Here is a 24,458-nt window from a genome sequence, read left to right as displayed (position 1 = left end):
ATGTATGTATGTATGTATGTATGTATGTATGTATGTATGTATGTATGTATGTATGTATGTATGTATGTATGTATGTATGTATGTATGTATGTATGGATGGATGGATGGATACATGAGCAGATACTCGAATGTATGAAAGGATGAACAGATACTTGGATGGATAGAAAGATAGATAACTGGAAGAAAGAACATATATTTGAATACATGGGTGGGTGGATTGATGAATGAATGAATGGATGAAAAGATATTTGAATGGCTGGATGAACAGATGGATGGTTGGACAAATATTTAGATGGACGAATTCATATTTGAATAAATGGATGGATGAACACGGTTGGATACATGGAAGGATAAACAGATGAATGGATGAATGTCCAGACCAGGTTGAACCCTGCAGGGTGGAGAACAGTCCAAACAAAACATCTTTAATATTCAACTGAAAGACCAAGATCAGAACTGCATTAATAAAACAGATTACATACTAAAAACATAAAATGAGTGAATGCCCATTCTGTAAAATTCACTTTTTAACAGATTTATGAAAGTCATCCTTCCAAAATGTTTAGATTTTATGCTGCTGCAGCTTAAGGTGAGCCATTTATAATTAACTTATTTCCCAAATATCTATATTAAAACCAAGTATTAAAGGTCTCACATGATGATGGACGTATAAATAAACTCAAAGCGGGAGTAAAATGTGCTGCTGCTTATCTGTTCCTAACAGAAAACCAGAGCAATGAGTCTGGCTGTGCTCACGTAGCATTGTACAGTATAGCCTTACATCCCCCTACTGTAAAGACAAGCTAGCTCTGCCAACAAAAAGACAGGAGAGTGGAAACTTTCCACAGAAAGATTGTACATAATCCATCCCAACACTCCTGGAGCTCCCTGTACGAGCTCCAGGCAGCTGGCCAAAGCAACTCCTCCAACTTTGGAGTATTTAGGTCACAGGCACACACCTTGTGCTTTCAGAGCAAGTTACTATTCACTGATTTAAATTGTTCCAAGCTTCATGACGGCAGTGGTTTAAATTAGACCATAGTCAGAGGCCCAGGCAGAAGCCTGCGCTCGCTGCTGGGAGGAGAAATAGTTGCGCAGAGAAAAACCTTCAGTGGTATGTAAAGGTGGTGACAGTCGGGGAGGGCCAAAACAGGAAAGTCTCTTGTTTTTCACAATAAAAGCAGACATTTCCTACACTTCCATGATAATCTCTTTCCAGGGTTTGTACACTTTTCCCAAAGTAAAATTCAAGCACTTTTCAAGCATTTTTGAAATAAGTTTTAAAACTTTTTCAGCATTACTTTGGAGATAAAAACAAACTACAAAAACTGAATTTTACCAAGTATTTCTGGGTCTAGATTGTAGTGCAAATATCTTAGTCCACTTGAAATAAGACGAAACTAACTGAAAAGTAACTTTTCAGCATGATATAGAAACTTGTTTTAAGTAAATACTTAGAAAATATTGAGGAAAATTTACTAGTTCCATTGTCAGATTACTTCACTTATAACAAAATGTTCTTCCCGTTATAAGTGAAATTATCTGCCAAAGGAGGTAGTACTTTTTCATAAATATTAAATAATTACTGACTTAAAACAAACTCTTATTTCTTGCAGAAAAGCTACTTGTAAGTTAGTTTTGTCTGATTTCTACTAGACTAAGATATTTGCACTAAAAACTACACAAAAACATGCATTCTCACATCCAAAATGTATTGCTGTTATTAATGTCTTGTGATAGTATTCTACTAAAATATAACAAAAGTTTATGTTTTGAAATCTCTCAAACACACCATATACACCTGACTGGTCTGACAACAAAAGAAAAATTACCAACAGAATTAACCTAATTTCAATGTTTAACATATAAAACATTAGTCAATCTTTATTTCAATTACCGTATTTTCCGCACTATAAAGCGCACCGGATTACAAGGCGCATAAAATAGATGCTACAGCTACCAATTTGTTCCGTACTCTATTATTACACATCCACATTTGTAAAGAAATGGTCCCCAAGTACTTTATTTAGTAGGCTGCCCGAGTCGTTGTTTCACTCACGGTGTTGGGGTTGTGATATTGTGCCCAACTGCTTTCTGGGTAACACAGACCAACGACACGCTGCCGCCGCAGTCTCTGTCTCTCTGCTCCCGCCCCTCCACCCCCTGGCTTTAAATGTATTATCAAACTTTATTAACAAACCAGCGTTCTGACAACTATCCCAGCATGCACCGCGCACTTCTTCTTTTACGGGGCAAAATGAAGTCAGCAGTTGCTTACCGTAGTTGCTAGACCTGTTGTGGCTCAATATTGATCCATATATAAGGGGCACCAGACTATAAGGCGCACTGTCGGCTTTTGAGGAAATTGAAGGTTTTTGTGCGCCTTATAGTGCGGAAAATACAGTACAAAGATCAATAAGTCATTTAGATAGTTAATCACTGTCTAAATGACATTATAAATTAAAACGAGCGCGATCATTTCCATTTGGACTACAGTCGTTAGAGATGTAAATACTTGACACAAAGTACAAAGTAGTTAGTTTGCATTACCTGCCACTTTTGCCTGTTTTCCCTGTCTAAACTGAATTATTAAATATAAATTTTGATTACCGAAACTTTAGAATCCATTTTAATTATTGTTATTTCGGTTGTTTTGTTTGTTTATTTTGGATATCTAAAATGTTTTCCAGTTCCAGTGTTAAATATTCTTTTGAAATTGGCGTTTTTTGATCTTTTGCCATTATTATTAATATACTATGTGAACTGATCTCAAAATTTGCAATAATTTCTGGTACAATTTATCATCTAGCAAAATTTGTTATTGTGACAAGCCTAGCAAAGCTAATAAATAGTCATTACATTGAAACAATCCAAACAAATTGTGTTAAGGTAAATTACCTTCCTGCTAAAATTAAATGACTTCACATCCCTACACACTTCACTGGCCGCATCCGAGCCGGACAGACTGTCGAGCTTTGAATTAATAATTTACTAATGAGAATGATTAAGTGAGTTATAATTTATTGAAAATGCTTAAAAGTGTATCAATGCCTGAGTTTAATACTATTGTTTATATTAAATACCTCCTTAAGACTGCTGAGCAGGGGCGTATACAGGCGGTTTTTAAAGAGGGCGAAATGGGGGCCAGAGATGATCTTAGGCCCGATTTACTTTATAAAAGTGAGTGATTCACAACATAGAAGAATCAAAGATTGACATAATCTTTAAAATATAAAACACATAAATAAATCTGATGAATTGAAGCCTAATCTGGAGTAGATTATATAATTTTAGTAATAGATTAATCTGTTGATAACTTTGGCAATTAATCAGATAAAAAGAAAATGGCACATTCTGTAGATTTTTCATTTAAACCCTTTTGATATAAAATTAGAAATATGTAGAACATGCAAATAATTAAATTTCTTTTATAAATAAAAAAAAAATAAACATTGTATTGCCTAAAATGCAGCATAGTGGAGTTTGCTGGCAAAAATCCAGAATTTGATCTGAAAGTAATCCCAGAGGAAACTGATATAAAGATGGCAACTTATATTATCAATTTTGTAACAAGGGAAACTTTTGTACTGCATTTCATGTGGGAGGATTTTATATATCCTCCCACACACACACACACACACACACACACACACACACACACACACACACAAAATATATATATATAATGGTACTTTCTATTGACTTGTTTGTTTTAATCTGTTGCGCTGATCTTGTTACTTGGACACTTTATGTAGCCTCATTTTTGTCAGGACACATTCTTTTGCTCTTTACTTATAAAGAGTACTTTTTGTTCTCTTGTTTCTGTTTGTTTGGAGCTCTGAAAACATGTCCTTTCTGCTATTATTAGCACATTTAAAATCCAAATGTTTAGCATTTAAGTATATCAGTTCGAGAGGTGGGTAGAGTACCCAAAAATTGCACTCAAGTAAGAGTAGCACTAAAAGTCTACTCAAGTATTGAGTAGACTTTTAACCAAAATAATTTGAGTAACTGATCAAAAATCAATCATTTAATACTTAAAAAACTACATCAGACGTGCCAAAATATAAAGTTAAGCGGAAATTTTCGTATTTTAAGTATCAGAAGCACAATAATTCATAAAAGTAACAAAAAATAACAGAATCAGGAAAACAAAATGTTTTTTCCAAATCAGTTTCTTTCAATATAAAACCTATGAAACTTTAACAAAAAACTGAGGGTGTGTGTCTTTGTCTTTGTCTTAAAACTTTTGTTTTTCATTCAGTAGTTAGAGAACCCCTCACTCAAGAGTAGTGATACGTAATAATGAAATTACTCAAGTAAAAGTAAAATTACTCAGCATGTTACAAATATTCCTAAGTTTTTTGTTTTCAAAAAAGTTACTCAAGTGAATGTAGATGAGTAAATGTAACTAGTTACGATACCACTATGGTTGTTACACATATAAACAAACGTAATAAACTGTTATTAAGAGCACAGAAGAAATTCAACTGAGTATTGCTGTAGAAAACTTGGTAAACTCACTTGGCTTTTATTTTAAAAGTCCACTGTGGAAGTACGGTGATAGCAGTTTCTGTTACCTTGACGAGCGGACAGCTTTATGACAATTAATATTGGGAGCGACCTCAGGCGGCCTTTACCGGACAGCCTTTTAAAAACGGGACTAATCCCGGCGGGGCTGTGCGCAGGGCGGGCAGCCGGTCACGGACACGTGTCTTAGTGAGTAGAGACGATCACCATTAGTAGGTCAGGTACGAAAAAAAAAAAAAAACCGCACACACACACACACACACACACGGGGCCGCGTTTCACACCGAATGCACCCGTTAACCCCGGACAGGCGCGCTCCCGGTACTCCCCGCTAGCTTCCGTGCACAGTTCCTCGCATTGATGTGTCTGTCTGCATCTGCTGGCCGCTGAGGACGGAGCGCTCCGGTTTAACGTTACACGAAGAGGCGGAGGGACAGAGGGGCTGCGCACCGGACATCTTTAACATCAGCAACGAGATCGCCCGGTTGCTTTGATGCTGCTCTCATCGTAAAGGAAAAAAAAAACCTCTTCAAGTTCACTCGCCCTGTGTACGAATCTCCCCGTCTTCACATCATCTGCTAACCAACGGTTCGGCTCCGGAGCGCGCGAGCTATTACGTTAGGAGTCGGCCGTTGCTAACTTGTGACGGGCTGAAAATGTAATGTTTTATATTTACCGTGTCCTCCGTCCCTCAGCCGCCCACGCAGTCGCCCCACACGGTCGTGGCTCTCTCTCCCACGCTTCCCTGTCTTTCACTCTTTCTCTCTCCCCCACTCTCACTCTCTTCTCCCCCCTTCCTCGATCTCGCGCTCGCGCCGCCGCGTCTTCTCGCGCGCACTCCCTCGCTTTCGCGAGCCGCAGTATGGCAAGCCGTTAGGACAAATAATGAGATGTAGATTGATACCGTTTTCTAAATAAGGGTGTTCAAGGTGTGGGTGCCCTTTAAATGTTTTTAACGAACAAATTTAAATGTTATTAAAATGTAAACTTCGACACAAATATTTCTTTTTAATAGTTAATTTCTATTTGCTAGAACTGTACAATAGTGCCTCTGGTTTAATGAACTGTTTGTGCCCAACCCGTTTTTATTTTTTGGTTCAGTATGACTCAGGTCTGAATTAGGACTGTGGTTGATAAAAAGAAAGAGTAAATATCTGCCAGAAAACTCAGAAATATTCAGATTAATCTCAGAAATTTTTAAGAAAAACCAAGAAACGTTCCGAGTTTGTAAAATCAGAAAAAATGCTGGAAAAAACTCAAATTTTGTGATCTTAAACGAAAAAATAGGAAGTTTCTGTGTGAAGTTAAACAAAAATTCTAGAAAATTTACTTTAAAAAAACATGAATATTTCTGAGCTTCAAAAGTCAAAACTATTTGATTTTTTTATTTCCTCTTCTGTATTTTCTTTTTGTTGTTTATTATTATCATGCCCCGGGGACGCAGCTTGTAGATTTGAAAAAATCCTCCTAGTAAAGAAGAATAAATTAAGTACACGTTATCATTGATACTAACAGCTTGCCATATTAAGGGTAACTCTCAAACCCCCAAACATTAAAACTAACTTCTGGTTTGTCCTGCTTAACAGCTAAAAAATGCTCCATTTGATAATTAAGAATACGTTTTGAGACATCTGAAGATCTTTTGTTTGAAACTTTATTGTTTCAGAGGCATTTTCGCAAGTCTAGATAATCTGATATGAAGAATAGTATGGAAGAAACTTAGTGCCACAAAAACATCTGACATTAATCTCACAATTCTCATTTACATATCAGAATTCCCACTTTAATCTCTAAATTCTCACAGTTTTCTCAAAATACTCACCATAATGAGTAGCCATTTCTGTTGTGGGTGAAGTGGGCAGATGCCCAGGGCGGCGTCTCCTTTAGGGCGTCATGAGTTGCCACACTAGTAAAGTTTCTACAAATCTGTAACCTATTTCTTGTTTGAAAAGTAGTAAAAGGGTGAGACTTTTTTTAAAATAATTGTGCAAATTAATTTGTTTCTTGAAGTGCAACAGTGTAAACTATCTTATTAAAAAAACCTGTATGTGTTAATTGACAGCTGCACAATAAAAATTGTGGCTTGATCAAAATGCAGCTCTAGTACACATAATTGCATAAATATTTGACGAATGGTGCAGTTTAATTTTAATAGCATTAATTTTCAAAAGTATTTATTTTTGTATTTGTATTGTATACCTCTGCCTGCAAATTATTTTTTCAAATAAAGTATTTTTTAAATTTCTATGTTTTATGGGAATCAAAATTATGTCACGGTGGAGCATGTTGGCCCAAGGCACCAAACAGCCTACCACCGCCCCGGTCTTTACCATCTTCTGTAAGAAGGTATATTTTTTAAAACGGAAGAGGAGAAAATATAATCTGTTTATTTGCATTTAAGGAAACAAATGTTAATTTTTTGAAGAGCGTCTGCAGCAGGAGTTTATATCAGGACCTGCCTTTACATTAGACAATATATAAAATCACAGGTTTTAAATAGCCGTAAGCTACTTTATCTTCTTCAGTTTTGGTATTTATGACTACAGTAACATTAAGTGGATGTTTTCGAGATCAAATATTATCACTACATGGTTTTACGAGTGTAATTTTATTAATTTACAGCATTTTTTTTTTTTTTACAATTACAGCTTCCTCTATAAAGGCATACTTTCTTTTACGACCTGTTTAATTTATCATGATTCTTTTTACAGCCTCCTCGTTTATAGGCATCTGTGAGATAAGATCAGAAAGGTATTGGTTTGAATGCAGAGTTATGCTGCCAGGAGTTATTCAAAACAAGTTTAAAGCTGTTTAATTTAGATCATTTGTATTTTTACATTTTTCTAAACTATTGAGTTAAAGAAAATATTGTATTTTTTTCTAAGATAATTTTTATTTTTTTGCCAAGCCCTCATATTTTAAGTACGCTTCCACGTGACTGCAAGTTTTAAAATTGTGAAATTGTATATAAATTCCTCAAGCCGTTGTTATATCTTGTATACTGTTGTGTTATTTACTATTAAAGATGCAAAAAAACGGCATTCTGTGGGGTTTTTATTTAAGCCTTTTTTATACCATAGAAATACATTAAAAGATGCTAATGATTTTATTTTAAAAAAGCATTTTATTGCCTAAAATGCAATATCACAGCCTTCCCTTAGTGTATGCTCGTTAGTAAAGGACGCATCTGACGCTAATACTGTTAATTTAATCTTGAATGCATATATTTGTTTAGTCTTGGTTTGATTACTTCAATAATTGATTGTTTCCGCCGTAACTCACGTTTGTTTTAATTGTTCAAATAGTCTTATTGCGAAACAAATAAATGATAAGAAATTTGGTTTTGCTGCTTTAATGTGGAAAAGTCTGATTTGTTTCAGGCCTAATATCTTGAATATTGTGTGTTCACTGCAAAAACACAACATCTTACAAAGTATTTTGGTCTAGTTTGTAGTGGAAACATCTTAGTCCACTTGAAATAAGACAAAACTAACTTAAAAGTAACTTTTTAGCAAGATATAGGAGCTTGTTTTAAGTAATTTATTTTATTTATAACCAAACATTTTCCCCATTTTATAAGTGAAGTAATCTGCCAGTGGAATTAGCAATTTTTCCATCAATATTAAGGAATTATTTGCTTTTAAACTAACTCTTATACGTTACTAAAAAGTTACTTTTAAGTTGGTTTTGTCTTGTTCACTGATATTTGCACTACAAACTAGGTGTAAGATTTTGTGGTTTTTTTTTATATTACTACTAAATAAACCACAAATGAAATGTAAAGAAATGCATAACAATGAATCATGCAGTAAAAATCTTGGCATTCTAACAGAACTATACAAAAGTTTCTTTATTTCTCGTTAGAAGAGCTTCAACTCAGACTGACCTCTAAAGAGAGAAGGGTGACCTTTACTACGCCGGGTCACAACGGCACCATGTCACTGTGCGTTAGTGCTGGAGGTGGTGAGTTGGGGGGTTATTTATAGCCAACAGGGAGGTCACTAATAACAGGCCAACCTCAGTAATCTTTGTTTAGACGATGGCTCAACCCCCCGTCCTCAAAACATCCTCAGAACCCACATCTGACCTCTGGAAGAAGAGCAGGGGAATCGTGTGAACTGCTAATCCAGAATAATGAAGAAACCAAATATGAAAGTCTGTGAAAAATGTGAATTTTTATGGAGTTTGTGTGCAGGACAGCTTTTCTTTTAGGCATTTTGCATGAACAATAACTATATTAATTAGTACTTTGTCTAGCAATTTTAGTATTTACAACATTTTACCGTCATTAATGTGTTGTGATCGTGTTCCACAGCAGGAGCAAAGAAACTAAAATGTAAACATTTTTGTTTTGAAATGTCTCTCAAAATCTCACTGAACAGCCACTGCAAAAACACAAAATCTTACCAAGTAATTTTGGTCTAGTTTCTAGTGCATATATCTTACTACACTTTAAGACAAAACTAACTTATAAGTAACTTTTTAGCAAGAAGTAGGAGCTTCTTTAGAGTCAATAATTCTTGAATATCGGTAAAAAGTACTAGTTCCACTTATAACATGGGGAAAATGTCTTGTTACAATAGAACCAGAACTTTTTCACCGATATTATTCACCTAAAACAAACTTATCTTGCTTAAAATAACTTGTAAGTTAGTACACTTAAAATAAGACAAAACTAAGATAGTTGCACTAGAAAGTAGACAAAAAAAATACTTGGTAAGATTTTATGTTTTTGCAGTGGTCAAAGAACAAAATAATAAAAAATGAGGTCAAATTTCAGTGAAGTTGCTCAACATTATTACACAGATCAATAACTCATAATAAATATTTAATACATTGAAACAATACAAACAAATCATGTTAAAGCTCAAATTAAATGCTAAATATACGAAGAAAGTTACAAATGAGAAAAAAAAAATCTGTTTTCTGGAGTTTAACAAATAGCAATAATTTTGGTTATTCTAAACAACCTAAAACAAGAGAAGTTTTGTTTTAACTTCAGTCACAGCAAAATAAAACTAAAATCCAAAACTTGATTGCCGTGTATTTCTCCAAACAAGAGATTCATGACAAACCCGACGTTTCCATGTCGCTGCGCAGCCTTGAATCAAAACCACAAGTCACAAAGTTTGTCGATAAATGTTATTTATTGCAGATGAAACACAGATGCACACTTTTCACTCATCTCTGCTCCAGCAGGTTCAGAGCTGGAGGTGTTTACGGTTTCATGTCAGGGCAAGCCCGTCTCCTCATGTTGGACATGCATGCAGAAACACGGCCTTGTTTGTCAGTGGAGTCATTTATGCAGTCGGTCGATGGCGGCGCGGACCGGAAACGTGACGATCCCGGTCACAAGCACCAAAAACAGCCGGTGAAAACCGAAGAAAAGCTGCTGCAGAAATGTAAGATGTTGGCATTTCAGCTTCTAAAGCTCTGAAACATGTCGAGTGAAATGAAACAAACATCTTTGGCTTTTTTTTGCATGCTGACTTTTGGGTTTATGGGTGTAGCTCTTCATCGCCACAGCTGAAACTCATAAAAACAGTCATTTATATTTTACATAAAGCAAAACAAAGACAGCAACGTAAGGAGTTGGCTTAGCCAGGTAGCTTTTAGACAGTAAAAGACATTAATTACAGAATTGATAGTAAGTACAGGATGTCAGACTGCTGCTTTAGTCATAAAAAATTTAAACGCACCTAACTACAACTTCTAAATAATTTAAGATTCGTTCAATAAATGCTAATTTTTCATGTTTGTTTTAGCAAACCCTTAAAGTACAAATACAACAGCTGAGATTGCATTTACAATGTAACCAAAATGACTCAAATGAAAAGAAACAACAATAAATTAATATTCTTTATATCTCAGCCCTACCGTCAGGGTATGTGTGTGAATTCAGAGAAAGCTTCAAAACCTGAACAATTAATGCAAAAATAAAAAGTAGAAAAGCTTTGGCTTTAGATCAGAGAATCCCTTCACACAGAGTCGACCTAATGAATTAGTTCAGAGTCACAAAAAGACTTGATTCAAGAAGAAATTTAAATTACTGTGATTTTGAGGGATTGTTAGATTTAATTTGGGTCCAAACCTAATTAAGATGAAGTCGTCTAAACCAGATAATTACAGTGTTTTACAAAAGTATCCAAACTCCTTCAAACGTTTCTGACAGAAACTGAACCGTCTGACATAAACAAATCAAAACACACTGCAAAAACACAAAATCCTACCAAGTACTTTTGGTTGTGTTTTAGTGTAGATATTTTAGTTCACTTTAAATAAGACAAAACTAACTTACAAGTAACTTTTCAACAAGATATATAAGCTTGTTTTAAGTAAATAATTCCTTAATATTGGTGAAAAAGTTCTAGTTCCAGACAGTTTCCACGTTACAAGTTAAATAATTTGTCGTAGAAACTGGAACGTTTTCATCAATATTAAGGAATTATTTATTTAAACAAGCTCCTTTATCTTGCTGAAAAGTTACTTGTAAGTTAGTTTTGTCTGATTTGAATTCTACTAAGATATTTGCAGTTGAAACTAAACCAAAAATACTTGGTAAGATTTTGTGTTTTTGCAGTGCAGACAGAAATACGGTGTTGGCAGCATCATCAATCTGTAAAACACATGAGATTGAGGGTGAGGTCACTGCAGCACAACGATGCTAAAAACACAACCAGCCTCAACAGGATGGGTTGGAACCACATGTACGTGTTAAAACGGTCTAGTCAAAGTCAATACAGTTTCCATCCAAACTGACACATTAACGTTTAAGAGGTGTGAATACTTTTGTAATTCTTCAAGTGATTATGGTAAATATTTCAGATTTTGCTGCTTTTACAGAACATGATAGTTGAGGAAACAAACACGCATAATGTACATAAAACGTGCACGCACGCACGCACACACACACACACACGCACACACACACACACACACACACACCACAGTAATCAGATAGCTCCTCTTTGCAGTACCAGAATACACAGGAATACACTCATGGCTCCATCTGAAACAGTTTCTAGGGCTGGGCGATATGGATTAAGGATAAAATCTCTGAATTTTTCATAACAGATTTGATTTTAAATATTTTCAAATTCAGTCATATGATCTCTGAGTTATACAACAGAGAATTATGGCCAGACAATGACAATTTTTAGTCATGTTAGTGGAAAAATATGCAATTTTACCAGAAGAAATATCTTAAAATTGCAACATCAAAAAAAAAGTTGATTAAATGAGAAAAAGAGCTTAGTAATCACTTGTTGTTTTTGAAATAGACTCAGTTGTTTGCACAATCGCTTATAATTTGACACTGAAGAAAATGTTAGAAAAACTTTTATTTTAAATTTTTTGGGTTGTAGTTCTGGTAAAATTCCGACTTTATTATTTAATTTTAAAAAATCTTAGCCTGGCTTTAATAATCTGTCGTAGAGTTGACCTGAATTCAAAATCAGAACAAATAGAAGCTGCAGAACAAGCTTGTCAAACAAGATGGCCGCCCTCAACGTGATGACATCACTCTGAAATATGGAAACCCAACGAGTGCACAAGTGAAATTTATTTTAATTAAACCTTCAAAAACCAAAAACTTGATCGATTTATCGCCCAGCCCAATTTATTTCAGACAAAAATCACTAATAAGTGGAAAAAAATCACCAGCCTTGATTTATTAAAGGTGACTTATTATGCAAAATTCACATTTTGTACATTTTTGTTCTTCCATTTGGGTCTCAACTGCTTCTAAAAACAACAAAAGAGTAAAAAAAAACAAGCATCCAGCTGTTTGTTTGGAAATAAGTTTATGTTTTTTGGTGTCTGGAAAATTAGCCGTTTCAAAAACCTCCAGATTACTGAGTCACACTGCGCCGTTACCTAGCAACCCAACTGGTTTTACCACTGTATGCGCCGTACAATGGCTGCTGGACGTGTTTTGTTGTTGACTTGCCATACAGAAACCACCTGCTGCATTCTTGTTGGTTGTGCAGAAGACTCCACGTCTGCTTTTCAAATATGTATGGTTGTATAATTGCACATCTGCTTGCAGCCTTTTTCAAGTGCGAGTGTAAACGTTGAGTTGGCCAGCAGCTGCTTATCTGGATTTAAAGTAACAGGAGGCCCTAAAACAGGAGCTCAAAATAGTCAGAGCTGACCAAGACAAAATGAAATGATCATGTTCAAAGAACGGTGAATGATCATGTTCAAAGAACATGATCATTCACCGGGAGGAGGCCTCGGGGAAGACCCAGGACACGCTGGAGGGAYTAYGTCTCTCGGCTGGCCTGGGAACRCCTTGGGATTCCCCCGGAGGAGCTGGAAGAAGTGGCTGGGGAGAGGGAAGTCTGGGCCTCCCTTCTGAAGCTGCTGCCCCCGCAACCCGACCCCGGATAAGCGGAAGAAAATGGATGGATGGATGTTCAAAGAAGCATAACAGGTCACCTTTAAAGTTCACTTTTACAGTGCTAGAACCACCAGACATTTTAGGGAAGAGCTGCATCGTCTACACATTTGTACATTTTATTGTTTATTATCTCAACAATATGTGGGAACTTGGTGGGATTTAGTCCCCTAAAGCTTAAACATCTCAGCAGGATCTGACTACTCTCATATACACATAAAGCTGTCAAACTGAACGAATACGAGGCAAAAAGAAAAACAAGTCAAAGCAATAAATACGAAGCACACAGTGCTCAAACTTTATCAGCTCACCTTTCTCTTCTTCAACTTTCATTTTGTCCTCCAGTTTTCTTCTTCATCATCTTTCTAATCCATAAAAAAACTCCTTCCCAGACGCGTCCTGCCTCTCACTTCCTCCACTTCCTTCCTCCTCCAAATAAACATGCTACAGTACTCATCAGCAGGTTTCAGATTCCCCATTGGATCAAGCGAGATCAAATCAAAAACACACAAAAATCACAACTATACATCAGTAGAGACCCGCGGCGGTCGTTTGGTGTCCAGCATCGTGATTGGTTGATTGGCGTAGAAGATCGACTCCTCCCTCTGCTGACCGTTAACGTCGTCTTTGGCCGTAATGAAACATCGGTTCATCTGAGGAGAAATTATCACAAGATTACACAAAATCCAACTTTAAAACATGCAAAATTGCACTTTAAATGTTTGAGAATCGGGAAAGATCATCAGTTTGTTTCTTAAAGATTTCTGTTCTTTGCTTTCTTAACTTTTCCCTCAATAAAAACCAGAGCAGCTGGTTGGAAAGGCCTGCACAAGATCAGAAAAAACATCAAATAATTCACTTTGTTCCTGCTTCTTCTCATTAAATCTGTGGAGTTAAATAATAACACCTTTACGTTGTTTCAACTTATAACTTTACAATGTACAAAAACATGTCAAACGATTAAAATGAACTAAAATCACTTGTATTTTCTGGAAGGAGGTTTAGACTTACTGTCTAAAAAAAGAAGACTGTGTGAGTTTACTTACCGTTTCCTGCCAGCTTTTTAACCTGCTAAACAGAAAATAAAACTTTCAATAAAGAGCAGAGCAACCTGGAAATAAAAAGCAACAGTAATAACAAGTTTTACAAGAATAAAGGCATAATATCAGAATAAGGTAATAAAAAATTGAATAAAGTTGTAATGCGAAAATAAAGTCATAATAAAATAAAAATTTGTAATGCCAGAATAAAGTCATAACATTACAAAAAAGTCCACATATTGCAAAATAAAGTTGAAATATAAAATCGTACAATAGTAACGTTGACACAAGAATAAAGTTCTAATATTATGAGGATAAGGTTATAATAAAATTAGAATAAAATCATAAAAATGCAAGAATAAAGTCATAATATATAAAAAATAATTACAATAAAATTGTACAAGATTCATTCTTTATAACTTTTTTCCTCAAAATTTTCCAATTTAAATAATTCTGCAGTCATTATGTTTAGGAAGCAGCCATTTTGGTTGTTCTGGGTCGTTATTTTTTATCTTTTTTGTCCTGAAATAATGAACGCAAACAGTTTGCATGTAGCATGTAGTCAGGTTGTCGTCGCTAACTGGAGGTTAGCGTCATGATGAACGGCGAGGGCGCAGACGAGGAAGTGGATCTGGCACTTCTCCGCAGGGGGTCTGCCCTTGTTAAAAAGGAGGGGCTCCATAAAGCGCGGCTAACGAGAGGGGATGTTAACGAAGCTCATTGCACACAGAGAGGCTGCAGACAAACTGCAGACACGTGGAGAAAGAACAGCAACCAGAACCAGTTTTAAATATGCAAAACAAAGCCGGAAATTTGATCTTCAAGTCTCACTGGTCTTTGCAAGACGAATTGTCTTAATGCTGTTTGCCTCCTTTCAGCTACATTCAGAAACATAAACCTGATCATTTATTACAAGCAGCCGTTGACTTCAGCTTGTTGCAGCATCTGGAGAAAAATTAAGTCAAAGTCAAAGTCGTTCCCGTCCAGCCAGGTGTTTTTAATGACCAGGATAATAAMGTGGARTTTCTGCAGCGAGCTGCTGAACTCAAAGTTCCCCCAAAATAACTAATAATAAGAAAAGATTCTGGAGTGAATGGATGCAACAAAAACCTAAAAATAACAGCTTTTTATAATGAACCACTTACATTTCTGTAATATTTAAACTACTGAGGTAGGAAGGTGAAAAAGAATGAATGAATGAAAGAAAAGAGAAAAAAGAAATTAAAGGAAAAGGAATGAAAAAGAAAAGAAAAAGTCAAAGAATGAACAAAAGAAAAAAGAAAAAGTGAAATAAATAAATTAAAAACAAGAATGAAGAGAACATAAGAAAAAAGAACGAAAGAAGGAAGGAAAGAACAAAACAAAGAAAGAGAAGAAACAAGGAAACGGAAAAGAGGAAAGCAAGAGAGAAGAAAGAAAAACAGAAGAGAAAAAGAACACAAGAAAAAAGAAGGAAAAAATTAAGAAAAAGATAAAAAATATATATTTTTCCAGTCTGACTTGGTAGAAAACACTAAAATAACTAAAATAATTAACTTACCTCTGTCTTTCCCATTCAGCAACCGCTCCTCTTCCTCTCGGCCTTCATCTGTTCAGATGTTAAACATCAGAAACTGAAAAGTGTTTTATGACATATTGGAGTAAAACTAAACTAAATGTTGAGTTTTTCCAGTCAGAATGAACGGATAACGGACCGGAGTGCAGCTCTCTGACCAGCGACGACACGGTGTTGGTGATGGAGTCGGCGGCGACCAGCAGGTCGTTCCTCAGGTTCCTCCTCGACCCTAAAAACATCAACATGTTCATTCATCTGAACACACACACTGGAAACAAGACAAAATTAACTCAAAAGTAACTTTTCAGCAAGATATATTAATATTATTATTTACAAAAAGAAAAAAAACATGTTGTAAAATACAATCCTTGGAGTTTATTTCACTTTCAGGTAAAAAAAAAGTCAGTCTAACCTTGAGCAAAGGCCTCCTGTACGTCACCTCCGACCCCGGCGAGGGAGTCCTGAGGGAGGTACATGTGAGCGTGAGGAGACGGAGCGCCGACCGGGCGGATGGCGGACGGGCTGGGTCGAGACGGGGAGGCGTGAGAAGAACCGGCCGCCTGCGCCTGCGGAACATCGTCAACAATCCAAAAAGACACTCAACATTTTGCATCTAAAACTACGGAGCCCCATAGGGGACATGGAGGATGATGACAACATCAGGCTTTTATAAGGGCTTTTTCATGTATCTTAATATCTCGTTTGTGAGATATCTGAAGGTTTGTGTGTTTTTCTACAGAACAGAAATGCATCACAAACCTGTGTGCAAAGTGCAAAAGCAGAACAGGCCAAACTGGGCTTTCCATCTCTTTTTAGATATAAACAGAAACTTTTCATAAACAGGTAAGAAAGAAAAACGTACATCCAAGCTATTTGAACTATTTTCACCAGGTTAAAGCTTATGGGTTTTTTTTCTTCTCAAAAAAATAACTAGCAACAAATCTAGCAACTCTTTTTTTTTTCTTCAAATAAGCGACTAGCAACTAAACTAGCATTTTTATTTTTATTTTAATAAGTGTATAGAAATATATGGTTAATGGACATTTTTCACAGAGAAAGGTCAAAAATGGGTGAAGCTAAAACTAAGCTACTTTTTTGGGTAGAACAAATTTACAAAAGTTTTTTTTTTTATCTTAAATGCAATATGTAGTATTTTGTGTACAAGTTTAGCTTAATAATTGCATTTTTTGAGTCTTTATACTCAAGTTAATGATTAATTAATTACTAAATTAGTTTTAGGATTATTTTAATAATCGATTAATCAAAATTGATTCGATTAATCAAAATTGATCCGATTAATCGTTTCAACCCAAGCTGGGATGCAGCTGATTAATCGTTTCAACCCAAGCTGGGATGCAGCTGTATTTATTTGAAATTATCTGATATGAATCCCAGTTTTACTTCAGTGTTTGTCACACAAAACAGGCATAAACTTACTGCCTGTCGCTGTTCCTCATCCTACAAGGCCACAACAATGGCCGCCAGAAACAGACAGGAGGAAAAAAGGACGGAAAAAGAAAAGGTCAGACAATCAGAGCTCAAAAAAGTGAAATTAAAAAGGAGGAAAAAGAAGTTAGGAATGCGTTACACCAAGGAGGAATGAGGAAATATGAGGAAGCAGGGAAACTTTGTCCTCTACAACATGGCGGAGGCATCATGAGGTCTTTATTTAGAGTGTGTGTCACCTTGAGCAGCTTCATCAGCCCCTCCAGCTGCACCATCAGCTCCCTCCTGCTCTCTTGCAGAGACGACATCCTCTGCTCCAGTTCGTCTTTCCTCTGTCTGGGACACACAAAGCAACACCTTGTTAGCGTCACAGGAGTCAATAATCCCAGCACAAWGAGTCACTGAGAGCTGGAAAAAACCCAAACACAGACAGTAAACCAGCTGCACCTTCAACCTAATAACCGAATTCAGTGTCTAAGGATGCAAAGCAAGAAATGTCACAATAAGAATTAAAAAATAAAATTAGTATTTTATGAAAATAATTAGGAGGTCAAAGTACAAACTTTTCCACAATAAAGCAGCAGAATCACATTTTTAAGAACTTCTTAGCTTTTATTCTTATAGTAATCAGAGTAAATGAACAAAAAGAAAACAAAATCACAGATATATTTAACAATTAATCGTGATTAATCATTTACTGAAATATTCAACAACTAATTTAGCCATTGATTTGATTTACTAGCGTATAAAATATACAAAAAATAGGCTGGAAAAAACAACTTATTCAGAGCAGTAATTAAATTAAAACCATCTAAAAAATATATACATTTTGCATTAAAGATAAAAATATCTTTGTTTGTAATTATGTTTGACCCAAAACTCCTGGAGTGGCATAGCTTCATCTGTTCAAATTGTGTCAATTCTAAGGTTAAAAACATGAACCTCAACAAAAACAAAACTTTGATTTGGCGCCTCCTAGTGGCGGCTTTACAGCACATTAAAAAAAACTACTAATTTACAAACTTACTTTGAAAAAAAAAAGTTAATTTTAAAAGTTGAAGTACCTCTATCTGATGCTAACTATGATTTATTTACCAAATCAATACCCACCAACCAGCATTTATTCTTTCTTAATTTATTTTTTAACCAAAAAGTAGAAACATGTTTTATTGTTTGTGTTTTGTTAGGAAAATCCACCATCTGCCCTTGCCATCTGCTCCAAGCTACTCTCCCTCTGGGCTGCAAAAATAAACACRATTTTTTGCCAAATCTGACCAAAAACGTAATTCTCTAAAGTAAAATTGTAATCTGGTGATTTGGAAACATCTCAGCCATCTTCAGATAAAAAATAAATGTTTCATGATTAAAAGCTTGTGTGTTTTTGTTACCGGAGCTGCCGCAGCTCGGCGAGGAGAGCCGGGTTGGTGCTGCACCGCTCTGGGCTCGGCTGACACGCTGCGTCATGCTCGGCAYGGAGATGTTTGATTTCTGCCAAGATCTCTCTGGGAAAAGAGAAAACCACGCTGGTCAGCACCGGGCAGCTTCTCAAACACACACCTCCAGATTCACTTAAAACATTAAGGAACTAAAACACTCTAAGTAAGGAAGCTTACTTCTCTGACCAAACAGTAAAAATCCCCATTAGAGGTAATGATACACTGCAAACCACAAAATCTTACTTTTATAATTTATAATATGGAAAAATTTCCTGTACTTTGTTATATATTATGAAATTATTGACTTAAATCAAGCCCCTATAACTTGRTGAAAAGTTACTTTTAAGTTAGCTTTGTTTAATTTCAAGTGTGCRAATATATTTACACTACAAACTATATCAAAAATATTTGGTAAGATTTTGCGTTTTTGCAGTGTAGACAATACTTTTCAGTCAAAAACAATGTYGCTTTATCTTTCTTAAAAACTGGCAGATTGAAAGTAATTATTTACTTTTGTCAACATGTTTCTTCTGACTGGATGCAGTAAAATGTGATGGAGTATCTGCGCACTGCAAAAACAGATTTTTAAAGTTTCTAGTGCAAATATCTCAGTACACATGAAATTAAATTATATTTTCTMAAAGTGATAATCCATTTTACACCAGAAACAAACTTAACTCTGAAAACTTAAAGCCAATTMTCTCTGCACTCATTTATATATTTTATATTTTAACATATTTGCATGTGCAATCTTGTTATTTATATTCAGCCATACTGAATTACTTAAATCACTCTTAAATGTATATTTTAATAAATTTGATCTCTTATTGTTATATTTGTATTATTATTATTATTTTTTTGATGAAGTAGGTTATCAGTTAATAAATTTCCCCTATGGATGAATAAAGTATATTCTACTCTATTCTATTAGTTGAATAAAAATAAATGTACATGTACTGAGGTGTGAATAATTTTCGCTGTAACTGAATCCATTCCAGACTTTAGGCTTTTATTTGTATTATAATTTTACACCTTTTAATTCCACTTTACAATATCTGGTTTATCRTAACACCAAACTAAACGTTTTTGTGGTTGTAATGCAGGGGTCCCCAAACTTTTTCCAGTGAGGGCCACATAACGTTTCCCTTCTCTGGTGGGGGGCCGGAGTCAGTTTGTAACAGAAAAAGTGTTACACGTTTATCACCTGGGTTTGCCGGAAATTGTTGAGGAGGGGGCGGTGCGCGCGCGTGCGTTTCTTGATTGATGTTTACCCCGAAAGCACATGGGCAAAAACCTTTAGTGAAATGGTCACTGGGACTGACTAGTATATATTCCATTGAGGGAAAGTAACTTTAACATATGAATTCCTCATATGTTAACATAAAGGCTCGCTTTGAAGTATAAGCTGCTACTTACAGGCATTGCCTCGAAGAATTCGACCTGGAATGCAGCGTTCATAACAGACAGTGTTCATCTGCTCTACCGCTAGCAAACAACCATACTGATTAAATAACATAAAAGTCAAGCAGTTCCCTAAAAGTCCAACAGATGGCAGCAATGCACCATGCAAACAACAAACAAACAAACAAACAAAGCACCCACAGTTTACAGGACACACTTCCTCCTAAAGAGCCACCTGGTGGTTGAAGAAAAATCCACATATAAACCGGAAAATACAATATATGAAAAAAAAAATCTGAATGCTCTCTGGTATTGTGGAGGCAGGCCGTATCCAGCCCGCGGGCCGTAGCTTGGGGACCACTGCTGCTGTAATGGGACAAAAGGCGAGAAGTTTAACTGTAACAACATCTATACCTGTTTTTACACTCCAGCTGAGCGATGAGCTCCCTCTTCTGTTTGTTCACATCAAAGTTGATGCTCCTTGTTGGAATCATCTGAAACACACATGGATCACTTTCCTCGTTAATAAAAAATGTTATATTGATCCACGTTAGTGGATTATTTCTCACTCACCCCTGTGCTTTCTGTCTCTGCCAGTCGAGACGTGTAGCGAGCGATAAGTTTGTGCTCCTCATCCTGCCTGCCGGGACTGTCGACGCCACTGAAACACAAACATTTGGCTTAGGGCTCAAACGATAAATCTGATTAATCATAATGAACCGATTATTGACATAATCGCCAACTGATTTAGTAATTAATTTATCGTTAACTGGAGACTAAAAAAAAAAAGGATAGCTGATGAAATAACACAATCAGAAAAACAGTTCAGCCTAAATTGTACAAAAAGATTAACTTTTTGTATTTTTTCTGTAAATATTTTCTACCTAGAACTCCTCAAGTGTCAAAGTTTTAACTTAACTCTATTCAAAGTCTGCACAAATAATGTTAAAATTATTAGCTGGTTGATGAAAAATGTCAACAGATTAGCCCTTCTGTATTGATGCTAGGACAAGCAGAAAGAGATGAAGTATTTTTAGCTACAACTACACTTGAAGACTGATATATGTATTATCTTATTTAAAAGAGGAATTTAATTATTTGAGGTTGTTTTTGCATTTGTTAAAGGATTTCAAATATTGTATAAAAAAGACGTAAGTGGCTAAATGGAAAGATTTACAGAATGTGCCTTTTTACCGATTAATCGTTAGAACAATCAATCGAATAATCGATTGTTAAAATAATCATCATTGTTTGGTTGGTAAATACAAAAATTAACATAATAAGGCTCAAAAGCTAATCAAAGTCTAACAGAGAAACTTGTTTTTTTTTATTCAGTAAATTTTCCAGCACTTCCAAGTATTTCTAGATTTTTATCCCTCTTCCTGAGCCTTAGAAGTAGGTGAAGTACTTCCGTCCCCGTTTGACCCAGAAAACCAGTTTGAATGTTTCCAGGGCCATTTGTCTCCAAATTTAGCCTAAATGAAGACGTTAATATTCAGGCTTCATTAGCCTGTTTTGATCATCCATAGCAGATGTTCCTAAGGTGATTTCCTGCTGTTTCACACCTGACTGAAATGAATGGATGCAATAATTATACTTCTAAAACCTGTACAATGGCTATTGAAGGCAAGGGGTTGAGCTGAAGTCTGTTAGCTCACTTATTGTTGTCCTCTTTGTTCACCTTACGAAAGGTTGTGCTGTTTTGTAACTGAGACTGGCCACAACAATGCCACAAATAAATAGACTCGGGGCGTTTTGAGTTACACACGTGAACATAAAAAATAATAATAAATTGTTTTATACACCAATTATTGTGTGCATTAATGACATATTAACATTTGTAACTTTAGAAGCACAATAAAAGAAAAAAGTCAACTTTAGTTGCTTCGTCAGAAACAAATCTGCTGTTGACGTGTGAGCAGAGCAAAATACGCAGCAAAGTTGTAAAAACAGTAGTTCCCTCTGAGACTGGAGACCGTTCAAAAGAATCGAATCGTTCGTGAACGACGCATCAAATCTCTCAGCAGCTATAACTTAGCTTCCTCTGTAATCCTGACGTTGTTTTCTTTCCACTGGTATCTTCAGCTTTTCTTTTGAGCGACCCGGTTTTAAACCACTTATTCATTATTATTTTTAAACACAATCCTCCGGTAAGCTAGCTGTAGCGTCGCACTTTAAGCTGACGTCACGGCAAATAAACGGTCGTTTACATGCAGTACCTTGCTGGCCACCAGGGGGCAGCCGGGCACCACAGTTTGAGAAAGGCTGCAAGTAAATAAAGTTTTTTTTCTTCCACATTTTTATTCATAATTTTCTTTCTGAAAAATTCACCCATCGCCGTTTATCTCTAAATAATCGTTTGCATACTGCAAAAACACAAAATCTTTCATTTTTATTTAGTTTCTAGAGCAAACAATACCAGCTCCACTGAGATTATTTCTCTTACAAGATGGGAAAATGTCTTGTTAAAAGTTAAATAATCTGCCACTGTAACTAGAACTTTTTAAATAAATGATATTGACTTAAAACAAGCTCCTACATGTTGTTGAAAAGTTACACATAAGTAGGGCTGTAACTAACGATTATTGTAGTTATTGATTACTGGTAAACTCCTGTCCAAACCCTCGCTGGTGTGTTTGTGCTTCTCTCACCAGGGGCCGCTCTGCAGTCGATTCACATACGCTGCAATCAGAGCGTGTTCCTCGTTCATCCTCTGAGCTGCTGCCAAGCTGGGTGGAAGAGAAACGGACGGTCAGAATCCCTCCAGTTCATTCATTTACAATTTTAAGTGATTTGATCTTCTTTTTCTAAGAATGCAAGATTAAAATCAATAGATTGGATGGGTTACGTCATGTTAAATAGAACTTTTTCTAAATAATTTCTTTAAAAGAACATTTCTAATATTTTTTGGCACGCCATAGCTACTTATGTGGCTCTTTGGACTCCAGAAGAATGCATAAATAAAACCTTTAACACAACAGTTGTGTGCTTAAATAATATTGTATTGTTTTTTCCATGTTTGTGCAACATCAACAGATCCTCACATCTTTTTACTATAATGCTTAAATTGCGAGTTTACTGCAATTTTCCCCCAAAATGGTCAGCCATTGTATTTATGTAATGCTAACTCCCACCTGCAGGTGGCAGTATTACTGACTTCTACTACACTGGTTCCTCTGCTTTACTTGATGTCAAGTAATAGTCCATCAAACAAAAAGTCACATTAACCCTCATACATATGTGTAAATATTACAAAATATTATGCAGAAATGTCTAAATTAGCTCCACAAATCAGTGATTTTGATCAGTGAAAAAGATCAACTCCTGGAGGGACTGATCAGCTCGACTGTTTTAACCCTGATAGCCAAACAGAAAGCAAACAGTGAAGTTAATATTTCTCTACTCTGTGTCACTCTTTACCTCTTGGACGACTCTGGTACCGCTGAAGACAGCAACATGGCCTCATTGGTGTTCCCAATCGGTCTGGAGGGGCTGAAYAGCAAACATGCATAACCATAAAGGCCTCGGCATCAGCAGTTTAAAAGCATAGACCTCCCTCTCAGAAAACACACACATTCTCTCACACTCTCATRCCCACACAGAAAGTCACGTGGTTTTGAGTGCATTCATGCAACAGCGAATCGTTATATAGTCTGAGCAAACACAGACAGGCCAAAGATCGGCAGAGGGACAGAAAACTGAAAGGRAAAGGGGAAGAAAATGCACAAAGTTGGAAATTATCTGTGCAGAAACCAATTAAAAAAGTAAGTMTTCACAACGATCATTATTATACTCACATATGTGGCTCCCTGAGCATAACGCCTGCAGGTCAGTAACGACCCAGTCTGCAGCCGTTTGGACAATCAAACAGCAAAGATCCACCAAGAGGGCGGAGCGACTAGAGCATTTCGCTCAGAGAGGAGGGTCTGCGACTCYATCAGTCATATCTCAATGTCCCATTAGCATATGAATATGTTTCATGTTGCTCAGGAGTCTCCTAATCAACCAGAGAGCTAATTATTTTGTTCTTAAATAAAATAACTCCTCCAATATTTTCTAATATCTGCTTTACTGACTTCTGCGAAAACTAAATGTAGCAATAATCGATCCATCCTGATTAATTGTCTCAGCGCTAGCGTTCAGTAAGTTCACACTAGCTGCACTTTTTCAGTCGTCCAACTGTTACAAAACAGACGATCTGCTCCCAACTTTTACATGCAAACACAAAGTAAATGCAGCTTTTAATGCTTGTTGTTTAGCGTCTACGATGAAGACGTGTGGCGCTGCTGTGAGGTCGTACACGATGTTGGTGAGGTTAAGGGTCCGCTCGGGCTCCTCGGGGTAAATCGGGTGGGGCGGTTCCCTTGACGACACGCAGCCCAGCGTCCGGCTCAGGGCGCGACCAAACTTCTTCGCAGAAGATTTCTGCAAAAAAAAGGAAAGAAAAAACGGTTTTGTACACGTCACCGCCATCTTTCCTTTGAAAATTATCATCACTATCAGTTAGAAAATGTGTGGATATATTATATTTAGTAAAACTATAACAAAAATGAAGACATTTAAGCATTTTATAATTTATGTTAAAAACACATCTGTGGATGGATGGATGGATGGATGGATGGATGGATGGATGGATGGATGGATGGATGGAT

General features: G+C 36.1%; 2 protein-coding genes across 11 annotated transcripts in view; both read right to left on the bottom strand.

The window, feature by feature from the left end:
- The window catches only part of LOC103457275 (DNA (cytosine-5)-methyltransferase 3A-like), a 54,723-nt gene extending 49,003 nt beyond the window's left edge, over window positions 1–5,720 (bottom strand). For 2 of the 5 annotated variants that reach the window (XM_008397291.2, XM_008397295.2), the window contains exon 1: window positions 5,207–5,720. The gene's annotated coding sequence lies outside the window, so the exon portion shown is untranslated. The other 3 variants (XM_008397293.2, XM_008397296.2, XM_008397292.2) reach the window with 2 other exon arrangements.
- Window positions 5,721–13,026: 7,306 nt separating this feature from the next.
- Window positions 13,027–24,458, bottom strand: part of LOC103457276 (dystrobrevin beta-like) — a 31,427-nt gene continuing 19,995 nt past the window's right edge. For 3 of the 6 annotated variants that reach the window (XM_008397301.2, XM_008397299.2, XM_008397300.2), the window contains 12 exons: window positions 24,107–24,231; window positions 23,227–23,298; window positions 22,458–22,535; window positions 20,380–20,467; window positions 20,221–20,300; window positions 18,358–18,471; window positions 17,209–17,305; window positions 16,961–16,981; window positions 15,936–16,089; window positions 15,663–15,752; window positions 15,509–15,556; window positions 14,370–14,913 (listed from right to left, as the gene is read on the bottom strand). In XM_008397301.2, coding sequence (XP_008395523.1) covers window positions 14,897–14,913; window positions 15,509–15,556; window positions 15,663–15,752; window positions 15,936–16,089; window positions 16,961–16,981; window positions 17,209–17,305; window positions 18,358–18,471; window positions 20,221–20,300; window positions 20,380–20,467; window positions 22,458–22,535; window positions 23,227–23,298; window positions 24,107–24,231 — 984 coding nt within the window. In that variant the 3' untranslated portion in view covers window positions 14,370–14,896. Of the gene's footprint in view, window positions 13,582–13,974; window positions 14,000–14,369; window positions 14,914–15,508; window positions 15,557–15,662; window positions 15,753–15,935; window positions 16,090–16,960; window positions 16,982–17,208; window positions 17,306–18,357; window positions 18,472–20,220; window positions 20,301–20,379; window positions 20,468–22,457; window positions 22,536–23,226; window positions 23,299–24,106; window positions 24,232–24,458 lie in introns of those variants that run through there. The other 3 variants (XM_008397302.2, XM_008397303.2, XM_008397305.2) reach the window with 3 other exon arrangements.

Source organism: Poecilia reticulata, linkage group LG21 (assembly GCF_000633615.1).
Source record: "Poecilia reticulata strain Guanapo linkage group LG21, Guppy_female_1.0+MT, whole genome shotgun sequence".
Classification (NCBI taxonomy): domain Eukaryota; kingdom Metazoa; phylum Chordata; class Actinopteri; order Cyprinodontiformes; family Poeciliidae; genus Poecilia; species Poecilia reticulata.
The sequence above is the reverse complement of the archived record's forward strand: the minus strand, read 5'-3'. Positions and strand labels throughout refer to the sequence as shown.